At 45.6% G+C, this 26,535-nt stretch overlaps 1 protein-coding gene across 1 annotated transcript; it reads right to left on the bottom strand.

Moving 5' to 3' along the window:
* Window positions 1–2,925: 2,925 nt before the first annotated feature.
* On the bottom strand, window positions 2,926–26,137 carry HSF4 (heat shock transcription factor 4). The gene is made up of 13 exons (XM_074881915.1): window positions 26,015–26,137; window positions 21,805–21,913; window positions 20,517–20,644; window positions 19,123–19,247; window positions 16,735–16,810; window positions 15,212–15,276; window positions 12,873–12,972; window positions 11,965–12,089; window positions 9,682–9,906; window positions 7,360–7,465; window positions 5,871–5,936; window positions 4,332–4,419; window positions 2,926–3,122 (listed from the first exon to the last, which is right to left on the bottom strand). The coding sequence occupies exons 1-13, from the start codon at window positions 26,135–26,137 to the stop codon at window positions 2,926–2,928; spliced, it is 1,533 nt and encodes a 510-aa protein (XP_074738016.1).
* Between the last annotated feature and the right edge of the window lie 398 nt (window positions 26,138–26,535).

Here is a 26,535-nt window from a genome sequence, read left to right as displayed (position 1 = left end):
AAAAAGTAATTCCAAGAGTGAAGTTTGTACTCTATTATCACTGAAAGCAAGCAAAAAAGGATAAAAGGCTAAAAAATGCAAGTAATTTCAAGAACTATAGATTCTTTTACTCTGATCCTGAGTTTACCAGCTGTACCCACCCTGACCAGCATTTTAGTTTGAAGAATTCAGCTGTTTTCTGAGCTGCGTTGACTGTGCCACGTTTTACATGCCAGATCTCTCTGCAGCTCCTGTTTTTTCACACAGGAGATCAGAACCCATCAGTGGGCCCTACATTATCTCACAGGTGGATCTCCTGAATTCCTGGAAACTGTTTTCACTTGTCAGTGAGGACTTGGGAAGGAGGAAAGGAGTAAGGGGTAGGCGAAAGTAGTGACAGAAAGGCCAGAGTAGGACTAAATGAGAAAAAGGAAACATGTTTAATTAGTGTTTTCTGTAAAACTTTACAAATGTACAGCATAGTGCAAAAACGCAGTCTCAGCACATCACCTTCAAGTAAAATTAACAGTGTAAAAAGCCAAGGAACACAAGCTTCCTTCTTCACAGGAGCGGCTCTCGAATACTGTTCCTGGAGGTTCCTCTCTCACCATCAAGCTCCAATCTCATGTTTATAGTTGAGCAAAAAGCCTAAAGAAAAACCCAAGAAACATCCCAAGTGGCTGCTCACAGCGAGTGCAGTCTGCTGCTTGGCACTGTAACAAATGCTGCAGCCTGAGATGGTGTCGGGCAGCCTTGCTGGCTGAGCTGCACCTTTGTCTACTTGCAAGTAGCTCTCCTAAGACAGTTCATTTCTCAACCCCAACTAGACAATCCAGTAAGACACTGAAGCGTATGTCTAACCTCAAACATGTGATAGGCTTCACAAAAATACGGGAAAACTACTCAAGAGCTTGAAGTTAAGCTTGTGCTTAAATACCTTATTGGATCAATACATTCAGTGTTAACATTAAGGCAATCTAGCGTGCGAAGGTTCAGAGAAGGATGTAAATCTTGAACAGGGATAACACACGCTGTCGGGTGATATGAAGACACCAGACAGTTTCCAGTTATGAGAAAAGAAGTAAACAGAGTGCAACTCAACGATGTTCCACCGCTGGAAATGACAAAATACAGTGGCAAATGGGCTGATCTAGGTGACCTTTCTAAGCACAAATCTGTCCAAAAGGAAAACCTTGTCCATGATACGCTCAAGCACATCATCTAAATACCAGGCCAATGGGGGCTGCCAGAATTTTCCCTTAGTCCTGAACACGAAAACAGTGGCTGGAATTAATTCAGAAGCTCTCACAACCTCGCTTCTGCAAAGACTGCACCACTGAGGTGGTGACAGAGCTCCCAGCACACAGTAATTAGCTGGGGAAAAATGTGCTCAAAAGTTAATGTTTCTGAACTAACACATCTGTTCACGTACTGATAAATGGATGGAGGAAAGGGCTGTGACAGGAAGGTCCATTTAAAACATGCTCATCTTATTAAGGAGAATTTGAGCCTGCATTCATCTGACTGACTGACTACATTTTGGGGTGGATGCTGCTTGACCATTTAAGATGCTCAGAAATCTGGTTTAGAACCAAGAATCATCATGGCAATGAAAGTGGGCAGAGCATTTCTTCAAATGATACTGGCACGGCTTATACCTCCCTGTCTAGGCCCTCAGGAGGCCTGAGTTAGTTGAATTTCCTGGGTCTGTCTTACTGCGTTTGCGTAGCTTTCCTAAGGAAAAGCAACTCAGAGAATACTGAGATAAATAGTACATTCTCATTAGAACTACAGCATAAAAAACAAAGCTCTGCTTTGTTGAGAAACTCAGTTGTCAGAAACCACATGGAAGAGGAATATTAATTCAACCTTTGGAGGCTGGTCTCAGATGCACAAAGGACAGAAGAAAAGTTAGTGGGACATGGTGGACTAACCCTTCTGCCTCTCTCCTACACTGAGCAGCTGAGAGTCCTTCTAAAAAAGGGGATCCAATCAATCAAACTGGTTCATCAGATTTTATACATCAATAAACCAACAGGCACATCTTCAGGGGGAATAGAACAGCGTCAAGGCCAAGGAAAAAAGTCATTGGAACTGGACATGGAATACTTAGCCAGCACCAAAACCCAGAGTGCACTCCCACAGTCCTCTTTGCACATGGCAAAGTGTGTGTGTAGAGAGTCTATCCCTTTTTTTTTAAAGCATAGGGTTCCCTGCCTTTATGTTAGAGAAAATAAATTTGGGGCAAGAAAAAATCCCAGAGAACAAACCCTCTCAACTCAGCATGGGATGTTTTGGGGTCTGTGATGGTCTGTACCTCACTAGGAGCCAGAGGCACATTCTTGGAGTGGTCACTCAGAAAATGATCTTCTGCATACCCCGAGAGATCTTCATTTTCCTGCTCACCAGAGGATGATAAAGGAGAGGCACAAGTACACCCCATCAGAAATAGAAAGTGTATAAAATAATAGTTTTAGAGCATTGGACTGGCATATAGAACTATTTTCCTATTTAAAAAACAGCATCCAGAAGGGTCAGGCATCTTAACTAATCTGTGCTGCCCTGATAAAATCCCACAATTTGCCGTTGCAGACGCTAGTCAGGATCACTGTACTTTATGAAGACCCTGATGTTCTTTCAAGCTACTGTTCACTTAAATTTTATTAGAAGATTTGAAATTTCTAAAAGCATTTTCAAGAAAAAAAATCCTGCCAGGTTCTCATTCCCCATAGGAGCAAGCACCAGAAGCAGTACTTTGTTTTAAAATTGTTACCCTGGGCAAACACTGAAATCCAGGTGCAGGGAGTGTAATGCAACAGCTACTTAAAAAGAAAAAGCACAAAAAGAAACTTTCTTGTGGGTTTCTGAGTCACTTTCGTTTCTTTACATTCAAACCTGTGGATGCTTGGATGGGTGGGAGGGAGATGTTGTTTCTTGGAAGCTAAATCACTGGTTGTTGTTGGTTGAAGAGCTCAGGTTTAATGGGATATCCCCTTGGGCACCCACAGAGGACAGGTAGGAAGCCATATTTTCAGATGGAACATAAAGTGATGAACTTTCAGGCAAGCTGATGAGGTCGTTTCCAAAGATGGACTGACGATCAATGAGGAACTGCTGAGTGCTTTCGAGAATGACATCTTTCCCTAGGAATGCAAACAAACAACAGAAAACTCAGTTTCTGGAAGGCAAGTTACCAGATTTCATGTATGCAGAATTGAAAAGTGGCAAATCCCCCCTGCAACAGGAGGTGAGAGGCCTCACTCCAGGCAAAAAAATGCTTGGAAACACTTGAGTCAAACTTGGACTCACTCAAAAGCCCATTAAAATCGATGGGAATCTCTGCAGGTTGCCAAGCTGGGTTCTGCCTGAATGCTGAGATGCCTCACAAGAAGGGAAGGAGGGATGACCAAATGGTTGGAGACACTGAGAAGTGGATAAGAGCAGCTTCTCTCCTCCTTCACTCAAGAACATCTGTCAATTGCTCCATTATTCCAGCAACACACCACTGCATGGACCAGAAAGGCTTTACAAACAGGGGATGCTCCTCTTGTGCAGTTCAGTTCCCGCCTGCTTAAGAACTCTCTCCAGCATAGCTGGGCTTTTAACATCTCTGATGCTCATCAGGATGCTGAGCTTAAGGTGGAAACTAGGAGTCCTTGAATGACACACAATACATCAAAACTCCCTGTGGGGTCAGGTTGCTACAGCACCAAACTAAGGCTCTCAGAAGCTTCTCTTTCAGGTCTATCCCAGCTGAATACACACGAAAATAATAATATATCACTATTCCAAGACCAGGAAAACACTTCTAGATTCATATCTAAGGTCAGTGACACACTTTATCAGTCAGTGAGTGGGAGAAGATCAGCTGGACAGTTCCCTTGAGGTCTGGTAAAAGGTCTGGAGAAACCGAGACATAACCTTTGCCTCTGGCTGCGAGCAGCTACCGGGTCACCTCCTCTGCAGCAAGAGCCAGAGGAAACACAGGACCCGTACAGCTCGTACCACCCCTACCCACTTAGATCACCACATCACTCTCAGGTGGCGATGAACAGGCAGAGAAAACAGTGGAGACACTGACAGATGTGATGTGGACCCAAGCAGAAACAGGTAGTTCAATTACATTTAAAGCTCAGTTTATCCCCCATACTTTCCCCATTGCTCAGTAACTAGCTCAGCAGTTGTTGTGGAAACATTGCTGGCTGACAATCATGAAAGTAAAATAACAAATGTGTTTTGTTCCCTCAAAGTAGCAAATGGTCAGTGCTGGACATTGCATCTAGCTGCTGACATGTTTAACACCTTAATTACATCCACATTCCCGAGTCTGCAAGAGCTGCTGGTGCTCCTACCTGGGCAGGCGTTGGTAAATGGTGGGTTGAACACTTTTGAGGACAGCTCAGTTGCATTCTTCTCCAGATCCACTGTGAGTCGCTGCATCTTGATGCAAAAATATAAACTACAATGTACAATTATACAAAGACAGGGGAGCTTGTTAGAACTAGGCCACTTCTGAAAATCAGTGCTTCATCAATGCTGCACAACATCCACCAGTAATGCAAGCTATCCTCCTGCCCTGCCTCTCCTCCCAGCCTCACCTGCCCTTTGCTAAAATTGCCAAGAGCATGTGCTCAAGGGCAGATATGCCTGAAGGAGAGGGCTAAGGGAGAGGTAATCCCCTGTTAGCACTGGCTAATATGGTGTGAAGCTCATGTCACTGCAGAGGCCAGGCTAGCAGCACTGTGACTGTCCCCGCCCGGCTGCCATACAAAGCAAACCCATAGCCCTCTGCAGCCAGCAACAAATATGAAAGGAATTCTCTTTCCATTTGCCTATGACTGACTTTAATGTAAAACTAGCTTTTTTCTTGCACAGTGCTTCTAGGCACGGAGTTGCCGCAGGTATTTCTTCCAGGCTTCTCTATGCTCATGACTTTCTGTAGGACAAGCAAGCCTAACAGTAGGCTGCACCAGCTGCTGGGAAATTCAGTGGACTGGAGGACTGAACTATTGAACATTGCAGCCTCCCTCTTGGCCTTTTCTCTCAGGCAATCCTTTTTAAAAGAGACCACCTCTTGTTTCCAAGACTTGCTAATATTATCTCTCTCTTCAGAGACTCTCCTTCCTAACACTCAGGAAGTGGAATTACCTAGTAAATTCAAAATTATTAAATCAAAACCTAAAAAGGACACTGATATCACGAAGAAGGCTTAGAGCTTTTACACTTCATTAGACTAGATTATACTTTGCTTGCACGTCTGTAGAGATGGCAGAACCATCCAAGTCTTTACCCGACCTGGCTGGCAGTGAGAGCTCTGAAAATTCATCCTCCATCAAACAGGAAAAAGAACCCAGCCATGAAACACACATTTCCTTCACCATTTTATTAAATCATGTTACACACTTCAGAAATGTCTGTGTCAATGTCAGTTCCAAACAAATACTGCCAAACAATTTCTCCTTGTTTCTTCTGTATGGGTATGCACGAACCTCTATTCTAATTGCATGTGGTTTTACTGCTCCTGAAAAGTACAGGGATGGCTGCACTTTGTAAAGGTGTATTTTATACAGAACTTTAGCACAAAGACACTTTATGAATCTGTGATATTAGTAGCATGTGACATTCAGGCTAAGAGAAAGTTTAGAGTAGCCAGTTTCAATTAAAGACTCCAGGACACCAACACATCTCTAAACAAGCTCTGGCTGAGCAGAAAGACAGGTCAAGAGTGTAAGATAACTCTCAGCCTACCCTCGGGAGAGGTGTACTTGCTGTGCTTTACCACACTCTCCCCTCTGGCTATAAGATAACTAAGCATTCTTCAGTTATACACAAGCTCTGCTTCATAATTACATTATTATTATTATCATATCTCAGAAATACATGTCTCTTACCGGGGACAGACTGGCTTCCATTTCAGTCAAATTCCACTCACTTAAAGATAAATTGGGATTAAAGACCTGTTGGGAGAAAAATACAATTAGGGCTCTGAAAGGTGTAAAGCTTCAAGATGCTCATAGCCTCAGCTGCCTGCCTTGGCTGTCTGCTGGAGCCTGCTGGCAGAGATGCCAGAAAGCAACTTCTGCCTGTGCCTCAGCTGCTCTGACGTATTAACTGAAGCTACAGGCAGAGGCTCATGTGTGTTGATCTTAGCACAGCCAGAACAGCGAGGGCTGAGTCGTGGGCACTTGTGCTGCTCCGCAAGCCTTGCTGCCACAGGCATGTCGTAACCAGGACAGCTGTTTGCGTCAGTGCACATGCAAGTCAAAGCCCTTTTTTGCTGCTCTTGGTTCCTAGCACACCTCCAGATTCATATGGTTTTTTAAAAGCATTCCAAAACACAGTAGCAGAGGGCAGATCACTGCTGCATCAATGCCTCAATGGCATTTTCTTGACAAGTCTGAGCAATCTGGGAAAAGGAGCTGTTTGTCTGGGGTACAGTTTTATGATTCATTCTCACTCTTGTGACGTTCAGTTGCACAGAGAGAGAAAAGTGTGTCAGTAACAGGAAAACACCTCCTAATGAGAAATGAGAAACCAACGGAGTCAGTGACTGCTCTAGCAGGCCATTAGAAAAGCTTTCTGTAAAGTCAAAATCAAATCACAGACACTTGGGAACTGGCTTTAAGAGAATAAGATTGATTTTTTAAATTATTTTTCATTCCTGTTTATCCATGCAAGCTTACCATGTGCCTGTATCAGAAGCACCTCCTCAAGGGAGCATATTTTTGACATATAGATTCTTTTCTTATGAATAGAGTTATTTGATTACTGGCAAAAACCTTTTATGCAGTAACTGTATGTACAAGGAGAGAGAGAGCGGGAAAAATAAACAAACCTTCATATTTCTGCATATGTACTTAAGAAAAAAGCCACCATTAATTTCTAAAAAAAAGTAACCTGAGAACTGCAGACAGATAAATATGTCAGCAGAGATCTCAACTTTGGCTACACTTCCCAGAGCATGAAGAAAAGGGGAAGGTAGCAGAGCTAAATGCAGTCTAGGAGTATCTAAGATGCGGAAAATAAAACCACCCAAAGCAATCACCAAACTTGCTAGAGAGTCGTATTAAAGCTATCTTAGGTAAATGTGTTAGGTCTCATGATGATGTCTTTACCAAATGCACTGTGGTTTGTACTACTAGAAGTTCAGATATGTATATTTTCAGAAGAAATGTAAAAAACCCATCATTTAAAGTCTGAAATCCTGCCAGTTCTTATGAGCAGATCAAAACAGAGCTGTGACTCTGCTGGCAGCATGTGACAGCTAAAGTGCCACACAAGAGCAAGCAGCACAGGCTATCTAATTTACAGCCCAAAGGTACCGCTGTGAACTTCACAAGCATCTCCCGCAGCTGCCCAGGCAGAGGGCCTGACACTCACATCCAGGAGGCTGGCGGGCTCCAGGCCGTACTGCTGGCTCCTCAGCAGCAGCTGCAGCCCTTCCAAGCTCCAGTCGGTGCCCTCCAACGGGTCTGAAATATCTGTTCTGAGAAAAGGGGAAATATTGCCACAAATGAGACTTGCACAGATATAGAAAGCAGGACTGAGCAGCCTTCCAACATGAGGTTTATACTTAAATCTCAATTTGAAAACCAAGAGCCCACTGTCACCTCGGGTTTATGCCATCTAACTTAGTTTAATCCCAGAGGTACAACCCAGCAGAGCACACAGGGGACTGGACTGATGATAAAACAAGTGAGACTACTTCTCTCCTGGGTGACGCATGGTTGGGGGAATGGACAGTCTGTGCACATCTCCTCAAGACTGGGAAAATTAAAGCTTTCCTTAGAATAAATCCTTCTAGAGAGGCACTTGGATCCAGAAAAGGCTGCACACCCTGCACTTGGGTCCAAGATGGCTGAATTACTGTTAACTAACATTTTTTAAAGGAGTGACTTCTACCTGCAGGCATTCAGCCTGCAGGCTGCATCTACCTGAGACATCCAGCTGAAGGAGCAACTGTGAGGCCCTGCTGTGTTTAATCCCCAAAAAAAGCTGTAAAAATTTCTCTTAAAATCCAGAGTCTTTTAAATAGGATGATTTTTCCTCTAATAAAATGTTTTTAAGTAGCCAGTGGATTCAGGAGGAGGAATTTGGTTCACAGAATCACAGAATCACAGAATTGTCTCGGTTGGAAAAGACCTTGAAGATCATCCAGTCCAACCATTGACCCAACACTGACAGTTCCCAACTACAGCATATCTCTAAGCGCTAAGTCAACTTTACTCTTAAACACCTCTAGGGATGGGGACTCCACCACCTCCCTGGGCAGCCCATTCCAACGCCTAACAACCTGTTCTGGAAAGAAATACTTCCTAATATCCAGTCTAAACCTTCCCTGGCACAACTTGAGGCCATTACCTCTTGTCCTGATAACCCTATTGAATGTTTCAGGTTTTTTTCCCCCCGGTCCTCCTTACATTGCTGCTGTTGCCATCAAGAACAAATTCTGCAGTTAACTTCCACGTCATCCACCAAGCTGTAACCATGCTTTCCTCCTGCTGGTGAAGTCTGCTGTACACTCACCCGTGACATCGGTGCTGTTGGGATTTCTGTCTCAGACCACGGCAGACCACAGCGCCGAAAGTGGCTCACCCAGATCGCCCTGCGGCTGAGCCTAGTGACACCGTGCTAATCCCCCTTGCAAGAGGACATCATTCTCTGGGCAACCACCACATGCAGGATACTTGCATGCCCTGGTTTCAAAATAATGAAACCTCCATCCCTTTGTATCAGACTTCCGCACTTAGTGAACACAAACTCCCAACTCTTCATCCCCATGGGGCATGAGTTTATACCCTTTTATAAAGCCTTGCTTTGGACTGCCTAGCATTGTACTGAGCCCCTTCAGGTCAAGGAGACAAGCACAGCAATGCAGCTAAGTTTCATGGGGTTTCACTCTTAGTCAGAGATGGGGAAGCCGAGATCTCTTGCAGCGTGAGCTCCCTGGTACCTCCCCAGAAGCATGTGGCCCATGTGATGGTGCCAAAGTGACTGGCTACCCCCTGAAGACACATCTAGCACTGACTCAGGAAAGTCACCTTGGAAAGATGACAGGAGGAGATGCAAAGGGACAACAGACTAAAGAGAAAAGTCTATTTGACTTCACAGCACAGGAGAGGAAAAGAAAGGGGGCAAATTATTTCCTTCTCAAGCCAAGTCTGGGCCTGCTAAATTCTGTGATGCCTTATCAAGTATATGCTCTACTTAGTGCAGAGGTTATGATGATGATTCACTGCCATCTTCCACCACTGTGTATTGGTGCACAAGTGACACCTTATTCACTGCCCAGAAACACCAGTGACAAATATTTCCTTATGACTTTACATAACTGAAGACTCAACAAAGCAAATAACAGAGGGCACACAAGCTACTGGAGGTGTAGTGTCGTCCAGTGGCCTGCAAGTCTGTGGGCATGGATGCTAGTCTGGGCTTCAGCTTTCACTTGGACCTTGGGCAAATCCCTCTCACTGCAAAAAGCCTCTTCCTGCTCCCATGGCTCTGATGCACGTGCTCTGATAGCTCTTCCTCTGTTGGGTCCTTCAAGCCCCCCTACCCCTGTGAACTCTCCCCTGGGCTTCAAGGGTCCTCTAAGCTCACCAGGCTGCATTAGGCAACAAAGTCAGCCTCCCTCTCCCCTTGCTAATGGGAAGAGAGGGCCATGAAACACACAGGGCCACAGGTCTCCCTCACTTCCCTCACCTGTCCAGCAATGCCCTTCTGCCTCTTCTCTCGGATGGCTGTGAGGTCCCTGGTGGGGCTGCACCACAGCTCCCTTTGCCTTCCAGAACAGACTGAACCATGGCGACCGGGAGCACAGGGGGCTCAGAGCAAGTCCGGCAGCCTGGCAGGGGGACATCAGGCTCAGCGGTGGCTTTCACTCCAGGGCTGACTGGCTCTTCCTTGATCAGCATGAGGCACTTCTCTCTGTATCAGAGACAAGACTTAGCACCACACACACATCTGCTCCACAAAGGCCTCATGCTACTGGGAAGGGCAACAGCACAAGGCCTTGCTTCCACTTCACATCAGACTGCCCCACAGGGTCTCTCCATTCCCCTAGATAGGCAAAAGAAACAAGCAACCTTTTCTTTTCAGCAAGCTCCAGAAACATGATCAGCTGGAATATCTTCAATCACTTCATCAGTCATACCTATAATGAATTTGCCCCATTCGATTGTTTTGCAAATATGGAAAATACACTTCCATGTGTTGATCATTCCTCAGATGAGTGTTAGGCTTGAGACAGGTTAAAGGGTCACTAGGCTAGAGGCATTCCCCTGAAAAAGAAGTCTCCACCCTAGAGATAGGAGTGGGATCAGTAATGATCACCTTCCTATGGTGATAGAACCCCTCACATGCAGGAGTTAGGATTGGACCAGCAAGCACTCTGGAAATCCCAGGTGAGGATCTTGTGGCCCTGCAGGATTTGGAACAGAAGCTATCAAGATCTGACAGTCCCAGACTTGTTTTACTTGTTTGGGAGCAGAGGAAGAGATGGTGGTGGTCCCTTTTCCAGTGAAAGAGACACTCCATGTTATTCCTAGATGGACATATGACATTGAAGTTTTGAATATTTTTTATGTAAAAATCTACTCTGTACTACTTATAGGAGATTTTACAGCTCCCTGTGAACCTGCACAACTGGAGCCAAAATGACAAAGACATGTAGACCAGCAGGCACAGGGCATGGAAAGCCATACTGAAAAAATATTATCTCACAACACTTACAGACTAGCTTTGCTGCAAGACAGCACATGAGCACATCGCATATGGGATGGTATGTGACACTACAAAGCCTTCCTCAGCATTCCTTTCAGATCCTCTTCTCGTCTCATGAATCCTAAACTCCCACCAGCAGCTCATGTTGATTCAGGAAGTACCACACTCCTGAACACATTAGGGCCATGGCTACCCAGATTCTCATCATGCAGACACAGCATAGATCAGAGGCCACCAGATGGCACTCAGTAATTAGTGGAAATAACTTGAAGGTTATAAATTTTTCTGCTTTAGAAATGGCTCCTAGGTTGTGGGGTTTTTTTAGAATCTGGAGCTCTTTACATGCTTCTAGCTAATTTTATGGCTATGGTTTCAATTATGAAGCAGATTTACAGGCAATTGCTAGAGTATAACTGCCTTGCCTCTCTGCCTGAGAAACTGTTTCCATGATTCATCTGTCTACTTAATTTCCACTGACATAGTTGTAGCTCTTCTGCTACTAGCCCTAAATACACTGCATGTCTGTGGCAGGAAGAGATAAGCATTAAAATACCTCTGCATTCAGTTCTTAAGTTACTGAGACCTTTTCACAGAAAAGTTGTCAAACATCGGAAGTTGTTGTGATGCAACCTTTCGGTTCTCATTAGCAGAAAGATGTACAGTTTGATTCTGTTTTTTCTTTGTCAAAGAGAAAAGGAAATGTCCTTTCTCTCTCAACAAACCCAACAAGCTTTAGTATCTTATTATTTGACAAATTCTGAGACAGGCCTGTCTTGAGAACAAAATATAAAGAAACATGGAATACTTCTCAAAGAGGTGAGGGAAAATTCTCAGCATGAAGCTCATGACTTTGTTTCACAGAATCACAGAATCACAGAATCATCTAGGTTGGAAAGGACCTTGAAGATCATCTAGTCCAACTGTTAACCTAGCATTGGCAGTTTCCAACTACACCAGATCCCTCAGCACTATGTCGACCCTACTCTTAAACCCCTCCAGGGATGGGGACTCCACCACCTCCCTGGGCAGCCCACTCCAATGCCTAACAACCCATTCTGTAAAGTTATGCTGTTATTATCCCTCCCTAATTCTGAAAATCTGACCCACACTGCAAACTGGAAAAAATATTCCAGCCCACCACCATCTCTATAGAGATCTGCAAATCAGACAGAAACTTTGGCAGAATTACAGCCAGGAAAACTCTTCTGAAGTTATGAATTTCCATACCTGACTCTCCCTGTTTTTCATCACAAACACGTTTACCTGTCATTTTCAGGAGGAGATTGCATATTTATTATGTTGGATGATGATGCTTCAGTAACATCAGATATGATGGGTCCTCCAGCAATTGCAGGGCTGTTTAAGCAAGAGGCAGGTTCTGTCGACGGCTAAGAGGAAAGCAAAAATCATATGGATTTATCCTTCTGAGGCCCAGAACAAGTCCAAGGCCCTATCTGAGATAGAGTTTACTCACTGTGCCCTTGAGTCCCCCTTGTACGGAAACCAGAAAAGCTTTTATCTACTATGCAACATTATAATTTCCCCTGGTCTTTCCTCCAACCACACAGAGGTGCAGGTGTAAAATAAGTACTGTGACTGAAGTGTCAGCTACTGAGAGGTTTTACCATGTCTGACATTTTGCCTAGACTGCTTAGCTTCCTCTGGAGGGAAAGACCCAACACAGCCCAACAGGGGCATATGGGTCTCTCATGCCAGCTCAAGTATTTTAATTGCTTGACCTAAGTGTCATGTGGCTGGTGTCTCCTTTGGTGGGTTAGGGTGGTGGTGATCCCTCAGCGACTGCAAAAATCTGACTCTGATCAGAGAGATCATAGGACCCACTTCTAGAATATAGTTCTTCCTCTCTGCCCTTGAGTTGAGCCAAGTTGGGGTAAAACTGAGGAGAGTTTGGTGTGTGGGATCTGCCTTTCCCTCCCACAACCGGTGGCTTCCCACATGAACACGGCAGCACAAGCGCATGCAAGCACGCACCCTTCCCTGCAACAGGGGAGCTGAAGAAATAATAAGTATCACTCAGCTTTGCAAACCTCTTTTCTTCACTGCCAAACTCTTGACAAACTACTTACTCTGTAATCTGTACTATTGCAGCAAGCATTTTTCCACCCTGGCCAAAGAAATGCCACAAAGCTCAGAGGATGGCGTAAACCTACCGACTGTATGAAGTAGGGGTCATGGAGGGGGTCTGTAGTCAAATGTCGGCTGAACTTGGACACTTGCGGAGCTGAGATCCCGTTGTCAAGCATCAGTGGTCTGTGAAGAGAAACAGGTTTGTTTTCCCAGCACATACTGACTGATTCCTGGTTGCTCACATGAGAAATGTCTGTCAGCCAAGGGTCGTTTTCCCCTGGGTACTCTGTTTTTCCTCGGCTGTGAGGTACTTTCTTGTCCAGTGCTATGGACAAGGAAGGGAAAAAACAATTTTGGAGGAGGTCACCATTAAAAAATGTCATTAGCCATATAGAGAAGGGATGATCTAGGTTTTCTAAATCTTATTTGAAAGATGCAAGTAAAATAACAGATTCAATTCATATTTTGAACAAATTCAATTCATACTTTCTTCTAATTGCTAGTGATTTCAGGCTCTAGGCCAGATCCTCAGCTTGTTTAACTGGAGGCAGCTACACTAGTGCAATACTGGGAATCTGGCCTTGTTACCAGCTCCCTCACGCTCAGGGCCTCTTTGGCAAAACTACATCTCCATACATAGCACTGCATGAAAGGAATCCACGCCATCCACTAAGGAATAAAACAGGAGACACAAAACAGAGCAGAGCCTAAACTCATTGCATACAGGCTTTTAAAAAATGACTGACAGCCTTTTACAGATAAAAGAATCACAGAATGGTTGGGGTTGGAAGGGACCTTAAAGATCATCTAGTTCCAACCCCCCTGCCATGGGCAGGGACACCTTCCACTAGCCCAGGTTGCCCAAAGCCCCGTCCAACCTGGCCTTGAACACTGCCAGGGATGTGACATCCACCACTTCTCTGGGCAACCTGTGCCAGTGTCTCACCACCCTCACAGGAAAGAATTTCTTCCTTATATCTAACCTAAATCTACCCTCTTTCAGTTTAGAACTGACAAGCGGGTCTGCGAGCTGAGTCCTGTAGCAGGAGTGCTTTATGTTTAGTAAATGATTGAAACCAAGAGAAAATGAGGAGCCTCAAAACAACACTGCCTTCCCATCATGAAACTTCCTGGGTGGCAGTCCTTGGGTTTGTGATACAGTCCCAGAGAATCTGGGAACTGGTATATTTTGCTACACCCCCACTATTGTTAGTGCTGTGATGATTGTATAAAACTGCCCAGCAAATCCCTATTCTCCTACTGTCCTGCAGTCAGGAAAAGCATCTTCAATGTTCATTTAGAAGACAGGGATTTGGCAGAGGTCACCAGGAAAAGCCAACAGGTTTTTTCCACAGTAATGTCTAACAGGCTTGACAGAAGAAAATTCCTAGCACCCTTCATCCTACAGACACTGGAGCTGGATATGTTGGGAGAAATTATGGGTTTCCTCAGTGACTCAGAGCAGCTGGTATCCTTCCCGTGAGCCCTCTTCTTTGCTACCATTCTCCTCGCAGTGTTTATCCCTTCCAACAAGCTCAGTAGAGGGAGTAGACAGAGGTAAGTGTACCCGGTTTGCTTGTATGGATTATGGGATCCTTCATTCAAACCTGTTTCCTTTATAACCCTCACAAGAGTCAGCCAAGAACAAGGACACTGACTTAAAGAAAATCAACTCCCTTGAGCAGGCATTCTTGGGAAGTCTGGCTCCTTTCTATGAGGCATGGAGAAGTTTATGAGTTGCCAAAGGCCACAAGGTAATAAAGGTGGGAACTGGAGGCAGGTCCCTGCCCTCAGCCTGAGCCACAAAGGCAAATTCCTCTTAGCAGCCCCTCTCCCCTCTTTAGGTCACAAGCACCACAGGGCAAAAAATGCACAGCTGCTCTCCTGGAAGGCACTAAGCTCCCTAATTTGAGCTCCTCTATCCACTTGCCTTGAAGAGCTTATTTATGACTCTAAAGATACCCCTTAGCTAAAATCTTTCTCCACCTTCCTCTCTGTAAGGCCTGCAGGTCATACACCACCAAACCCATGTTGGATACACACCTCATTCAGTGACTGTGGGTCAGACTAAAGGTGTGTGTGGGCTGGCTGGGCCCAGCCCTGCTCCTACTGATGGCAAAACTGGAACCTGTAGGACCAGCAGTGGGGTCCTGCCCTTTACCCTCCCACTAGTTAGTGTTCCCATCTCCCATCACGCTCTGTGTTTCCTAAATAAAGGTCACGAGCTGACACGGTGCTTCTCTAAAGACCACTGAATGGGGCATGTCAGCAGGTCTGACTCGGCAGTTCAGCCCATTCATTTCCCATCACCATGGTGCCCTGGTCCGGTGACCGCCTGCCTCGGCGAGCTGAGCTTGTGCTTTTAGTGAGGGGGCAGCATTATGCACCCGTGAGCGTGTGCGCACCACACAAGGGTACTTACAGCTTCCTCTTTATCCCAGTGCTGCTAGGGCTTGATTGGAGCTGGCCAAACAGAAACTGAATCAGCTGTCAGGAGAGATCAAAATCCGGTGTTAATCAGCAGAGTGATTCAGCACTCCCTGCTCTCGCAGCCATTCTTATCTCACACATTTCTCCCTCCTGACACCACCCCAAAGCTGGGAGCAGCCATGAAATACAGGAGCCAAATTGCATGAGGCACTGGAGCCCGAAACAGGACTAAGCTTTCCAAGAACTCAGATGACCTGCCTGACTTTCAAGCAACACAGCCAGGTGCCTGCTTTGTGCAAAGGCTGCTAGATGCATGTGCTCGGCGCTTTCTCCCTCCACTTCTGTGCATGCAGAACTCCAGCTAGCCCTATTAGACTTGGGAATCTGCCTGCAAAGTACACATGCAAACGCTCCTAGGCCTGGAGTTAGACTTGGCCTCCATAAAAGTCTTTAGAGACCTTTATAAGAGGCTTTATAAAAGTCTGACAAAGACTTTGCAAGTGAAAGAGGCAACCCCCTAGGGGACACCCTGGATGGAAGTCTGAGCTCTTAGTTGAGTTTTTCAGCCCTGTGAAATTCAGTGTTGACATAACAGGACTCTAAGAAGGATGCAGAATGGCTTTGGAGAGGAATCACTTAGCAACATATTCCCAGGTCAGCTTGAGCCTAATGTTCTGCTTTGGCCTCCAGACAAAGAGAGCATTATTATTATTATACATCACATCTGCCTCTTACTCATTGCTCAACATAACAAAATAGAGTTGCACAAACGCCTCTACAACGAGTGGTGTGGCTGGTCCAGCCTCAGAGCCGGAGGAAGGTTTGATAGCCTCATGCATTTCTATCCAGTCCTATGACTCTGTGATGCCACGTGAGGGTCAGAACGTGGCTCTCAGGGGGACTGGGAAATGTGACGTGCTCGGTCACGTCAGCACCATCTGGGAGTCACTGCAGAGGCCTTTTCTAGTAGTTGTCATGCCAGATTTTAAGGGAGATGTCTCTGCAGTGCTCTTTCCGTCTAAAAGGTACAGTAATTCCTCAACTATACTGGTAACCCCAGAAGATGTCACAGTTGCTGGAGGTCCCCACTGGGGGAATGGCTAACCAATCCTCCTGCCTGCAGCTTTAGTGGGGGCAGGAGGGGGAGGCTCCTGTCTTGTACAGAGGAAAGAAGAAAAATTTGGGAAGCCCAAAGGCATTGGTTCAACCAGAACACAGCCAGTACAGAACAATTAGTGAGAGCTGTGCTGTCTTGCTCAGGAATTTGACAGAAAAGTAGTTTCTTACATCACAGCAAGGACTGACAGGGAAATGAAAATCTTTTGCACATATCTATGCTCTGTTAATGACCACTTTCCATAGGTCACCTAAGAGCATCACACAGTTTGAAAGAGAGGGAAAATAAATATACTGTGATATCGGAGTATGGAGAAGATTATGGGACAAGAAAAGAAAAATCAGGGGAGGACATAGACCATGCAATACAATTGAGTTTGGAGTTTATATGATCACTACCTTGTTGATCACTTTCTGTTGCTGTGAGTGGTTCTGCCGGAGAGAAACAACTTCCCTCCAAAGAACTTCGTTTTGCCTGAAAGTGAAACAGAAACTTCCAGTGAGCACAGAAACATCCCAACAGCCCATGGTGCTGCCATGGTGCACAGTAGACCAAATTGTGCACGGTCTATCTCACTCTGGGGCTCTTGCAGTGCTTGGCTCTTCTCAGGTGTCCCAAACAGGGTCACACAATTGTTTTCCTTGTTTTTCCTTGACCTCAGAAGAACTACAGACAAAGCATGGAGGAAAAACAAAGAAACAGAAGCCAACATTTATAGGGGAGGGTAACAAGAAGACATGTGTGTTTAGTTTTCATGGAACATTTAGGACAAACTCAGAATTTCAGCAAGGCCTGATTTGTGACTGAATAATTTGGATCACCAAGATTGTTTCTCCTGTGGGAGTCAAGAAAGCCCAACCTCTCCACAGCTGCCCCCAGTGCCCCCAAAGACCAAGAGATCCTATGGAGAGAGATCCTATGTATTCTGCCTGCTGAAACCTCATACATGTGGTGGCACAAAGGCGTGTTTGGGAGTGACTGGAGCAGCTAAAGGGATGCTTCTGCATCTGAGAGCCTTGGACTGGGAGGACTGTAATGATATTATTAGTGGGAGTCACTGACTTCATCCAGCACAGACCTGTGTCCAGCTTGCAATTGCATAGAGCATATTTATTTTGTGTCTGCAAACGCACAGAGAAGTTTACAGGCTTCCTTGAACAGTCAGCCCCAGAAAGTGGAATGGGGAGAGGCAGAGTTTATTTACTTTGCTGCCTTCAAATCTGGATGCCAGCCAAGTCCATGCTGCAAAAGGTTTAACAAGTGAATTTATCTCAAGAATATATGAATGTACCAAAACTGACAGGCCAGAAAAATCTATCATACAGGTGAAATTTATAAATCTTTTTGCTTTCTAGTCTTTCTAGTGTGGATTGACCCTAGAACTAGGAAGATAAGTTCCAGGGCTCGAAAGAGCACAGTAGCTGCCCTAGTATAGCTGTACAGCAATGAACTTTCTGTACTGGTACTGACAGGATTTTCAGCAAAGAAGCTTTCCTTAGTCTGACAGTTTGTACTGGAGTTATGTCCTAACGGCTCTGCACCACTGTAAATTTCTTAACGTGGTTTCAGCCTGGGATTTCTGGTCTGTCTCAGTTTATAAAGATTGTATTATGTTCATCAGTTGAATGCAATTTTGCCAGATGGGAGAAGGAAGCAAGCAAATCAAAAGGAAGAATAAACTAAAAGCAAGGTCAAATCATTGACACCGGAATTCCTTAAAAATTAAATAACATACAAGCCTAGAAACTCTTTCATTGCCACTGCACCTGGATTTCATGGTGTGATTTCATGCATGTGCTAAGTGTGGGAGTCATTAAAAATTGAGGTAGGATAAAAACATTTATCTGTTGCACATGAGGTGCTGGGCTGGAATGGAGTTTCACAGTACACGGTGTTCTCTGAAGGCCCAGGATGGCAGTCTCACCTGGAGATGTATGAATATTAGCTTTCATTACAAAAGAAGGGCTTGGGGTCTTTTTGATTACTCAAGTGCTTTTTAAACAAAGTTCTCTGTAAGGATTAAAATTCTGGTGGCAAATAAAAACCTCTCCAAGTACATGATTTATAAAGCCGTACTCATTTGCTAAATTCCTGGTGACCACGTCTGACTCAAAATCCCCGTCTCAGGCAGCTGGAGGTCAGGCAGTCACATTCAAGAAGCATTGCATTTGCTTGTTTTGCTCTTCTACAACAATTTTGGCCATGTCAGAAGACACAGTCTTCAGAGAGATGGGTCCATGGATTAAACACTACAGCAGTTCTTGTGTTCTTATATATATATATTAGGCCAGCCATATATTTTGGAGGTGGAGGATGACAGAGGTTTTTTAAAAAAATGTTTTAATAGCTGGAGCTGAAGCGGACACCACCACATTTCTGCCAAGGACTCCTCTACGCATGAGAAAGAGTTACATCTTAACCATCATTTCTATCTGGAGGAAATACAGTTATCTGAGTTAAGTCCCCAGGTTATACACAGATTTCCTAGACACCCTCCACTGTGCTTTCCTCATCTTTAAAGGGAAAACATAGATGAAGAGACTATAATGTTCCATGGAAGACAGAGAGGCTGAGCATTAATTCATATTTTGTAGATCATCAGGTCTGCATAGAAATCCTACATGTTATTGTCTCAAAAGATCTAGTCCCTGTGATTATTCCCTGGCTCAGCACATGTTCCGTGGGAGGGAGGTGTGTAGGGCTCCCCCTTTCCAACATCCCCCAAGATCAACAACTCTAGTGAAGCAAATGCCCATGAAAAGCAGCCTGAGTAGGATTCAACTCACTGCTTCATGTCCTGCACTTGACACTCCATGTTCTCCTGCTGACTTCTCAGTATCTGTACCTCGTATAGCAACCTGCTGAGGTCCTCCTGGCGCATCTTGGTCTCCTCACTTTTTACTACCGACACCTGAGGAGGAAAGATCAAAGGTGGATTTTACCGATGCAAGAAGGGCCATGGACAGAGTCATTGCTGTGGCTTGGGTGCAGGACTTTCACCAACCAACCTCTGATGTGCTGAAATACTATGACAGGCGACGTGCACAAGAGTCTGCACTATCCTTAGGGTATTATTGCAAGGGCAAAAGGGGTAAAATAGAGCAAAGAGCAGGACAAATCCTTTTGTACAGAGGGTCTGTTGGCAGCAGAATGTTCCCCACCAGAGTGGGGACTTATTTCAAATCAGCTTGAGAAAAAAAAAAAAAAAAAAAAGGAGGTATTTTGAGGACCAGGGAGGAGTTGAACTAGGTTGTTTAATTAAATCTTTCTACTTTATCTACAGAGAGACACAATCCAGTCTCATGTTTTACATGGATGAGCCTGAGGTAATGCTTGACTTGGATTTCCAGAAGGTTTTTGCTGAAGTCCCTTTTCTGAAGTTGCTACACTAATTCAGTAAGAGAACAGCCCTTTTTGGGCATCAATAACAGGTTAAAAGACAGCAAACAGAGGGCAGGAGTAGGTTATCTCTTCTATAATAACGGGAGATGACTCTTGGGAGACCCCGCAGGAGTTATGCCGTATTTATCCAGAAAAGCGGGTAATGATTCCAAAGTAGAGTAGTGCGAGGCAAGCCTGGCCATGCAGCACTGCACAAAGGGCTCGTGATACTGAGCAACAGAGCAAAAAAGCACAGACAAAACTCTGATGAAAGCCAAGCCCTGCACGCTGAGGACCCCTACCCCAACCATGCAGGTATATGGATGGAGAGGACAGAAATAGCACAGGGGCCCGTGGTCTGAAAACAAACAAGCCTTTTGGGAGTTATCAAGAGAGGAATGCAGCTGTGGTAGAAACCCTCACAATGACCACGGAGTGCTGTTCTGGTCAATCCCCCCCAAAAAAGGGACACTGGAGGGTTAGAAAGGCCCAGGGCAGAGAGCCATGGCGGCAGGCACAGAGGCATTTCCTGCTCAAGATGCCTGAGGGACAGGAGACAAGTATTCACTACTTCTAGCAGAAGCCTAGAGGAAACAGATTAATGAAGAGACAACAGGCTTAAAGCAAACCAAGGGAGCTACATCTCCACACAGTTAAGTTGTGGGGCATATTGTTGAGGGATGCGCCACGCAGCCTCTCCACAGCGGTGGTGTGGAACCTTCTAGAACAGAGGTCTGCTGCCCCTCAGCCTTCCCACCCGAGGGGCTCACTGGGGGTCCCCCCGCCCGGCGCCCCTCACCTTCCTCTTGATGTGCTCCAGGAGGTGCTCGTGGCCCTGCAGGAAGCAGAGGTGCTGGAACTCGGTGTCATCCCGCTCAGGCTTGACAAGACCCCCTTGCTCGATGTTCACCACCTTCCTGAAGCCGTCTGCGTGGAGAGGGCGCGGGTCAAGGGCCGACAGACCCAGGCCCTCCTCCTTGCCTCCCACCCCATCACTTCTGAGGACATTTCTGTTCACTCCCCCCACTTTTTGAGCTGCTCTGGTGCTCAAGGCACAGCTGTTCCCCCTCCCCACAGCTGGGTATGCTTTTGGGCCATATCTACAAGAAATCCAGTGCAAGGGAGAGCCCCATGCATCCCACTGGACATCCTGTGACTCTGGGGACACACTGCCGGTGGCCTACACCGTGAAAGCCTCGCCAGCAATCCCTTGGGCATGTCAATCTGTCTGCCAGGGGTCAAAATGCCTGTCCTTATAAAATCCGTTTGATTTGCAAGCCAAAGGGATTCAGGGGAAGGTTTTTCAAAGGCGCAGACCAGCATCAGATGCAACTGTTGGAAAAAAGGGTCCCATGCACCTTTGGAAATCTACTTTGGGTACTTCTCTGAAGTCCTAGAAAGGTTTCTAAACTATATCTAAAGACTACTGTAAAAATTACAATAGTTAAATAGCAAAGTTAAAACTTTACTGAGGAACTTCATGAATTAGTCATTGAAAACCTTCCAAAAACTACCAGAAAAGAACCATATTTAATACAGTTGTGGTCTAGATGTGGCTGAAAACTACACTTAAACCTCCATTAAGGGATGAAAATGTTCGATCAGGAAGGCAAGGTTTGCAGGGAGAAGTACTGTCCATAATTAGTTCAGCGATACAGCTGGGAAAATGAATAAGATCTGGGCACGCTACTCTCAAAGGAAGCAGTTTCTGTGGGAGGTGTCACAGTATCAGGCTGCTGGAAAAAGCCCCTTATAGAATAAAATGGAAAAGAAATAATAATAGGTCATCAAATTGATGCAAGAGAAGCAGAAAACCTGGTAGCTGAAATTTCTTAGCTCACATCTCACCATTTAATCTACAGAAATTTCATGCTGGAATCTAAGGTCAATACAAGGAAATTGCTCCCCTGGCGTCTCAGAGGCAAGACCTCTGGCAAAATCAGTATTGCCACAATAACACGCATATGTGAGAGCTCAACTTTTCTACCCACAGTTCTCCTCCATGCCTCCTGTCCCGCCCCCACTTTCTGTCACTCCCCCCATGTCTGTAGGACCTACACGGCCTGGGGTCTGGAGGTTGAACTTACACATGTTCAGCTGCCGGACGAAACTGGCCATGTTGTTGTGTTTGAAATACTTAGGCAGCACCTCTTTGGCAAAGCGTCCCTGGTCGAACACATGGAAACTGGTGCCATTCTGCAAAGGAGACAAGGACAAAGGCGAAGTCAGAGGAGTTTTCCCGACCATGAGAGGTGCCCAGGAGGAGGCGATTCCCTTGAGTCCTACAGCAGGGGAAGTCACGCTCTCTGAATTGTCGCCTTGAAGCTGAGAAGAGTGACAACAGCCTTCAATAACGAATATGCTCCTTTCAGTTCTGGTACAGTCAGTCCTCTATGACTGCAGCTTTGACCTTTTTCTACTAAGCTTTGCCACTGCTTAGTTCAGAGCCTTGGATGTGAGAAAGAAACTACAGACTTTTATATACAAATAGCTGGTAGCTTGTGATCGTCCACCCTTGTGTGGACCTCACAGGAAGACTCTGGTGTCTGAAGATGGTCCTGGAAAATGGAAATTGCCATTACAACCCTTCAACCTGCTTGTATAGGTCTAACTCTGGCCCATCTGCTCCAGAGCACAGCAGTCCTGGAGGGAGCACTGCCTGGAGACACAGTACAAGAAACACAGCAAGGCAAGAAAGCAAATCATCCCTGGAGACACCACAATGATCCAGAAGCTCTACACACCTTCTCCTGACTATTTTTGGAAGTACACAGCCACAAGGGCAACCGCAAAATGTTAACAGTCACGCTTTACAGCGCAAGCTAGCAACAGGCATGTTAGCCAGATAAAATATCCGTTTCTGAGGTTGAACTGCCAAGATCTGTGACTGCAAAACAAAGCAAACTGCCTGGGATCACTGGCAGAGACAGGCACACTGCAGCCATGTGCTTCCCCTGCCTGACCTTCTACCTGCTGACAGTGAAGCTGGTACAGAGAGGGCCCGTGAGACACAACGCACCGAAGCTGCCTTGAAAAGTTTTGCAAACAGCAGTTCATGTGACCTTTTTAAGGGACAGAAAAATCAGCAATTAATTTTCGTCTTAACCAATGTTTAGAAACAATGTTTTCTAAATCTCCGACCTCAACAGATCAGTGTCTCCAGGATATGGTGAAGGGGGAACCACCTTAAATCCTCTCTCTGCTCTGGATGGGGGGGCAGCACTGGGAATTTGGAGGAATGAAGAATCATGATTTCAGTCATGGAGTCTGGGGCACACGTGGCATTTTTGTAATCTTGCAGAGAATGGTATCTTCCAGGGGCTCACATTGGCTTTGCCTGTGGAGAGAAAGAGCTGCAAAGAGCTTCCTGGGGAACCACCCAACTGTGCAGCCTAAGATCTCCACAGCTTTATGGGGGGACAGGCAAGCTGCAGAGACCTACACCAGTGCAAAGACACCAGCAGATATTAGGGACTTACCAACTCAGGTACAGCCGAGTTTCAAGGCACAACTAGTTAAAGACACCAGGGTCTGCACAATTTGGCAGGGACGGGCCTGAGACCAGCACAGCCACAGTCATCCTCCTGCTGTGTTCAGTGTTATTACCAGCAGCCAAGTGGTGTGTCAGCTGGGGGGGTTATTGCACAGCAGAGCGGTTTTTGTCAGAGAACAGTGTTTCCTAAGAGTGAGCACTCAGGCTCTGTGTGCAGGAGGAGCGTACCAGCGGTGTGTGGGTCCCACCACACACCCATCACAGGGTCCCTAGCTGTATGGCTGCTCTCAGGGCTGCCTGGAAGTTTCTAAAACAGGGAGCATAATCAGGACCACGAGAAAGTTCAGCCACTAAAGAGGTGCCGGTACGTGCCTGTAGCCTGCCCATGGCCACTGCCAAACAGCCAGCTGGCAAACCCTGCTGCCCTACTCATTGCCACTACATTTCCATCACCAAACGGTGCCAATTCCCTCTGTGCTCTGGCTCGTTTGCCAGCTCTAGCAAATAACCCTGCACGCCCACAAAGATATGACTCTGGGTCAGCTGTACTTCTTGCTCCTTGTTCACTGCTGGGAACACTGAGCATGACTGCTTGCCTTGACAGTGCCCTTTGACCATCACCAGGGTCTTTCCTATCATTCTTTACCCCATGCAGCAGAAACAAAGTCTGGTCAAGTGCTTAAGAGATTCACTAATGATCTCTACGCTGAAATTATCTCACAGACTGAGCTTGCAGACATGAGGGCAGGGATGAGGGTTTCCCTACACAACACAAAAGGCACTTCTGGGGAGAGAGCGGGTTTATCCCACCTCCCTTGTGCTCCTGCCCACTCACTCTCTCTGGGACACACCAGTGTGTCCCAGGCTGGGCACGCTGATACAAAATGAGAAACACGAGGGTTTTATGTACATGAACATCTCCTTATGGCCTCTCTTGAGAGGTCATTCCTTTGAAGTCAGGAGTGCAATGTTCTCAGAAGCTGGAGCACCCAAAAGGGTTCCCACAGACACAAGACACTTTGGAGTTCCTGCGTGTTCATGGATGAACCGTGCATGTGCCAGCTTGTTCCTACACAGCAGCTGTGCCTTGCTTGTCTTACATCAGGGGAGCACAAGCTGGGAGACACTTCTCTGCCCAAGGCAAAATTCACTCTGCAGCATATCAGTCTTAGCAGATGCTTATCTTAACTGTTTTTGACAGACCCATGATGACAGACACCCTGTGCCCTGCCCAGACAAGCTACTCCAGTAATTTGCTAGGAGTTCTTCCTAACTGCATTTTCCATTTCAGAAATTCATTTAATTACTTCTTGTTCAATCTACCATGGACACAGACAGCAGACTTTTCCTCACCTTACAACAATCTTTAGTGTATATAGTAACCATTACCATGTCTCCTCTCCATCTCTTCTTCATGCTAAGAAACAGTTTATAGGTCCTTATAGGTCCTATTTTCTAAGAGTTCTGATTACATCCGGAAATCTTAGGCATGCACACAATTTCTCAGGTCCAACAACACTGATGAATAGAGGAGGAAGAACATGTGAAACACGGGAACATGCAACATGGGAAACTTAGACATCTAAAAGCCTTAACAAAACCTCTCAAGAATGCAGCTGTAGCCTATGTTACATTGCAGGAAAGCAGAGCATGGTGGTGGTGGGCAGTCAAAAATAATGGTAAGTGTAACAGAGAGGGGGATATTTATACATGTCAGAAAATCCTTCCTAGTTTGAAAGTCCTTATTTAAAACACATGATACTAAAACTTGGTGGTTCTCAGAGGTATGGCCATGTAATACCAATGTCAGAAAGCAACCATTGCCTTGGATAGCAACGCAGCTCAAATCCTATCTCAAGTTTTGAATGAAAACTCTACTGGACACAAACACATGACAGAAAGGCTGTTTTAGACATTTTTTCCCTTTAAATCTGATTTTGTTATAGATTCTTGATTTTGAGAACAAGTTTATGCACACAACTTATCAGATAACTCCCTGCTGAAGACAAATCACATCGTTTGCAGCAAGTCTTAAGTCAGGTCAAAAGCACAATGTGGTATCAAAATGCTGTATGAGGGGGACAAATAAATAATTTTAATTCTCTGATTGCACCTAGTATATTAATGTCTCAGTGACAAATAAGAAACCAAAGCAAAGCAATCTATCCCTATGAAGCTGTACAGAAAATACATACACACATCACCATGGTCATCACACAGACTCGTTGAAAACTTAAGTAAAGCTCTTCCAAAATGTGAGTGATTTAGGGTGCCAGGCTGAGATTTATTTAAACTATACGTTTTAGCCTGAGGTCTGAATGTTGTTTCGCTGCTGCCTTCTCCCAAGGCATTTGTGAAAGGCTGCTAAGAAACACATGTGAAATAATACAAACAGCAGTAGAATTTTTAAGGGTTTTGCACCTTTTCTAGACAATTTTAGGGAACCGCAGATTGAAGCAAAGTGAAAAACCTCTTTCTCTTAAAGAGTAGATTTTTTGAAGATTCAAGATTAGACACTCTTTAAGATGCTTCCAGCAAAATGTGTAAAAATTGTTATTAAAACACTCCCAAGCCAGTTGTCCCTTTGAAATAGAGAAGCCACAGTACAGCAGATAAATAATATCAAGTATATCCAATGGGCCCCCTGAGGAGCTATCAGTCCTTTCACTCTCCCAGTTAATTATTATTGGCCTGCACCTGTAAAGCCGAGGGAAGTTGCTGTGGGATGCAGTAGTTAGGGCTCACACCTGGGTTTTTCCTGGTGTTGCAGGCACTCAGTGACACCCGATATTTGCTGTACTTACAGTACTCCAGCAGATGAGATGGTTTGTTTCAGGATCTTCCACCAGCGTCCAGAGCTTGGTTAGGAAAGCTGGCACATTGCTGGAGTATCCATCCATCACCAGAGAGCTGGGTGAATCCTGCATAGTTTTTCAGTGCCCCAGCTACACTAACCCCATCGCTCTCAGCGTGCCTGCCTCCCTGCACGCGCGTGCATCCGACAGAGAATAAACCACCGAATTTTATCCCGGGCCAGTGGAAAGTAGGCTCCGAGGGAGTCACATCAGCAGTGCTGCTCGCACTCTTAAAAACTCAGCACAATGCGATGGCATCACCAGCCCCAGAGAACAATACACAGAATGAAAATGCACTGCAGCCGATCTCACAGAGCCCTGAATAAATACGCAGCGTCATGCAAAGGGAACACGTGCTGCGCACCTTATGCTGGGAGGTTAGCAAGTCACTGGGGTGAGCCCACCTGCCGAGAGTCTGTGGGATGCCCAGGCACAGCAATGCCAGGTTGGTGGAGGCACCTGAACTGTTA

This window comes from Strix uralensis, chromosome 12 (genome assembly GCF_047716275.1).
Source record: "Strix uralensis isolate ZFMK-TIS-50842 chromosome 12, bStrUra1, whole genome shotgun sequence".
Lineage (NCBI taxonomy): Eukaryota > Metazoa > Chordata > Aves > Strigiformes > Strigidae > Strix > Strix uralensis.
This window is presented reverse-complemented; position numbering and strand designations above follow the sequence as displayed.

Coding starts and splice junctions, on each gene's coding strand:
- HSF4 (XM_074881915.1), bottom strand. CDS start 26,137: ATGCAGGATTCACCCAGCTCTCTGGTGATGGATGGATACTCCAGCAAT. Junction 19,248..20,516: donor TGGAGCACATCAAGAGGAAG/GTGAGGGGCGCC, acceptor TTTCCTCCTCAG/GTGTCGGTAGTAAAAAGTGA. Junction 3,123..4,331: donor ATTTACCAACGCCTGCCCAG/GTAGGAGCACCA, acceptor TTGCATTCCTAG/GGAAAGATGTCATTCTCGAA.